Source organism: Pundamilia nyererei, unplaced genomic scaffold, assembly GCF_000239375.1.
Source record: "Pundamilia nyererei isolate P.nyererei 1_Seehausen unplaced genomic scaffold, PunNye1.0 scaffold00414, whole genome shotgun sequence".
NCBI classification, from domain to species: domain Eukaryota; kingdom Metazoa; phylum Chordata; class Actinopteri; order Cichliformes; family Cichlidae; genus Pundamilia; species Pundamilia nyererei.
In genome coordinates, this window is record NW_005187815.1 from 243,947 (window position 1) to 247,548 (window position 3,602).

General features: G+C 48.8%; 1 protein-coding gene across 5 annotated transcripts in view; it reads left to right on the forward strand.

The window, feature by feature from the left end:
- The window catches only part of mat2b (methionine adenosyltransferase 2 non-catalytic beta subunit methionine), an 11,076-nt gene extending 7,783 nt beyond the window's left edge, over positions 1-3,293 (forward strand). For all 5 annotated transcript variants that reach the window (XM_005753229.2, XM_005753233.1, XM_005753232.2 and 2 more), the window contains 5 exons: positions 188-302; positions 490-642; positions 721-917; positions 994-1,107; positions 2,311-3,293. In XM_005753229.2, coding sequence (XP_005753286.1) covers positions 188-302; positions 490-642; positions 721-917; positions 994-1,107; positions 2,311-2,484 — 753 coding nt within the window. In that variant the 3' untranslated portion in view covers positions 2,485-3,293. The remainder of the gene's footprint in view (positions 1-187; positions 303-489; positions 643-720; positions 918-993; positions 1,108-2,310) is intronic.
- The last annotated feature ends 309 nt before the right edge of the window (positions 3,294-3,602 follow it).

Sequence of the window (3,602 nt, forward strand, 5' to 3'; positions counted from 1 at the left end):
GTTTTGTGAGGTGCTTTTTTGATATTTAATGGATCGGATTACATTTTTTATTTCTCTCCGATATCCGATCCAGTGATTTAGGTCAGTATCAGACCGATACTGATACGTAATATCGATCGGTCCATCTCTCGTCATTACTGTAAAGCTGATGGTCACTAAATAAAGTTGTTTTGAATGTGTGTTTCAGCCTGATGTGATCGTCCACTGTGCGGCTGAGAGGCGTCCAGATGTTATGGAGAGACACACGGAAGCAGCTGTTAATCTGAACGTGCACGCCACGAGCACTCTCGCCAAGGAGGCAGGTCAGTGACGCCACCACACCATCACCAGATATTCTTTGGCCTGACACAGGTGGGGGCACGAGAAGGTTTGGGGGTGGAGCTCCTGTAGTGCGCATCAGAGCCCCGCCCCCTCACACATCACGCACCTTGATTTCAGTCCAGCTCTGTGTGAGCGCGCCTCCGTAACAGGTAACGTCTGTGTCTGCAGCCACCTGCGGGGCGCTCTTCCTCTACATCAGCACCGACTACGTGTTTGACGGCAGGAATCCTCCGTACGGTGAGGACGACAGTCCAAACCCGCTCAACGTTTATGGGCGGAGCAAACTGGAGGGGGAGAGGGAGACGCTGCGCCACTGTCCAGGTACGTCTCAGTCACCTGTCTGAGTCTTCTGTCTCTCGCCTGCCCCTCAGTCACCTGTTTGACCCGTGACCCTGCCAGGTGCGGTGGTACTGCGGGTGCCCGTTCTGTTTGGGGAGGTGGAGTCGGTGACGGAGAGCGTGGTGACGTCGTTGTACCTGAAGGTTCAGGAGGCGTCAGAGGAGAGCTGCACGCTGGATCACGTCTTGCAGAGATTCCCCACTGACGCCCGAGACGTCGCTGCCGTCTGCAGGAAGCTGTCTGAGAGAGCACGACAGGTGAGCGTCAGAGAGACAGGTGAGCATCAGGTGGACTTCGCTCTGCCCGTCTCACCGCCGTCTGCTTTTCCGTCAGGACCCGTCCATCAGAGGAATCTTTCACTTCTCTGGGAAAGAGCAGATGACTAAATATGAAATGGCGGTCGCCATCGCTCAGGCCTTCAACCTGCCGTCCGGCCACCTCATACCTGTAAGTGGCCACACACCTGAGCCGCCTCATACCTGTAAGTGGTCACACACCAGAGCCGCCTCATACCTGTAAGTGGTCCCACACCTGAGCCGCCTCATACCTGTAAGTGGTCCCACACCTGAGCCGCCTCATACCTGACACAGCTCAGGCTGTAAAGCAGTGACGTGTTTGTCTGTCGCTCAGTATGTTTTAGCCCAACCACAGCTCTGCAGCTTGTCACCAAAGTTTAATGTGCTCGAGGTCGTAGCAGCCAACAACCAGCTGACCACGAACAGCAGCCAGGGCTCTGATTGGTCAGCTGCCTTAAATGGAGATGAAGTAAAGCCAGTTTAACCAGCCTGCCTGTGTAAGGATGTAAAGTTATGACCTGAGGCCCTGCACACCTGAGGTGTCGATCTGTTGTCTGGGTTCACCCTGACATGATGCCGATTGGCTGATTATCAATCAGCTTAACTTGCTTAAATTGCACCCACAAAGAAAGGAGGCGGGGTTGAAAGCACCTGAGGTGAGTGTCACCTGCTGAGTGTTTGCAGCAGAGCGACAGACAACAGCGGTGCATCAGCACGTGAACACATCGTGGTTCAGTCTGAGCTGCTGGAACGGCAGCTGCGCTTCCTTCACGGTTTCCAGGACATCGTCCTGAAAGTGGCCAATCAGAGAAAAGTTTACACTCTGACCTCCTGACCATTAAAGTAAAGATCACATTTACAGACAGGATTCAGACATCGGCTCGGTCCACGAATCTGATCTGAGGTCAGCAGGTACAGCGCAGGTGTGTCACTGATGCTTATAGAGCAATAAAGCTGATAAAGTTTTATTGATATTATTATGGTTATTATTATTATTATTGTCATTACTGCTCATCAGGGAAACACAGACCCCGCCCCTTTCCCCACAGAGCTCTGAGGGGCTTCAGGAATGGCGATGCTGTTTTCTGAGGATCTGATTGGTCTATAGGTGTTGATGTCATACCTGATAATCTCTAATCTTCAGAGCAGGTTTGGCTCATAGCATAGGTTACCATGGCGATTTACCCCAGTAAGAGTGATCCACCTTTGTAGTCCAGAAAGCCAGAGTTAACCTGAGGTTAGCTGCTTCATGGTGCGCGGCTCGTTTTGAATCTTTTCATAATCAGCAGGACTTTGCACTCATTATAAACAAACGGTATCACCTGTGGTCCCGACCCTGTCTGTGTTCTTGCAGCTGACCGAGCAGCCGGCGGCGTCGGCTCTTCGTCCAATCAACAGTCAGTTAAACTGTTGTCGTCTGGAGCTGCTGAACCTGAGCGTGGAACCGCGACCTTTCACCTCCGCCATTATCGACTGTCTGTGGCCGTTCACGCCCGACAAACGCTGGAGACAGACCGTCTTCCACTGAGACGACTGGATTAGCAGCGGGCCGGATGTACAGATTATTTAGTCTTTGTGCCCCAAATCCTGTCTGCAAGCTCTGCACTGCTGATAGTATTACCAGGTCATAGTCCTGCACCAGATTATACTCAGAACGTTACCAGATTACAGTCAGAATAATGTTCTGGGTTGAGTGTTGTTAATCCCTAATTGTTCATGTCTTGTGTCAGTGTTTGCATAGATTCAATTTATATCAGTGTGAACAAGCTGAGTGTGCTCTGTAAGATTCACACTACACTTCAGTGTATTCTGACAACAAAATGTTACATATTATATCACCACCTCCAATCTTCACTCTAATCTGGAATTTATTGGGTTAGTCCAGACGCTGTTAGGTTAACCTGGACTCCTTTAGTTTAATCTGGTCTCTGTTAGTTTAATATGGACTCCTTTAGTTTAATCTGGTCTCTGTTAGTTTAATATGGACTCCTTTAGTTTAACCTGGTCTCTGTTAGGTTAATCTGGACTCCTTTAGTTTAATCTGGTCTCTGTTAGGTTAATCTGGACTCCTTTAGTTTAATCTGGTCTCTGTTAGGTTAATCTGGACTCCTTTAGTTTAACCTGGTCTCTGTTAGTTTAATATGGACATTGTTTTTGCTGTATGTATGGAACCTGAATAAATACCGGTGATTTTTATGTTTGAAGTTCAGGTTTAATCAGGAAGTTTGAAGTCGACCCCAGATTAAATCCGACTCGGTAAATGTCCTGCTGTGACAGGACATTGTGTGTGTTTCTGCTGTAAACGACACCTCAACATTAAATACGTGAAACTGTCAAGCCTCAGTCTTTCATTGTGAAGGTTATCCTCCTCCTCCTCCTCCTCCTCTTACCTGTCAGGTCACTCACCTGTTCTTCAGCACTTGGTGAACACCTGAAACTTCCTGAGAGCATGTCTGAAAGAGGATGTTGCCATCAGGGAGCGTCGACTGCAGCATTTCAGGTACAGTAGTAAATCCACAGTGAGTATTTAAAGATGATGGGTGTGGTTTAATATATGGGGTCAAAGGTCACCGGTTACAAACAACAGTTGGCTGAAGACTCTCAGCTCGGATAAAATTATTCTAGAATAGAACAGCCCTTTCTTGT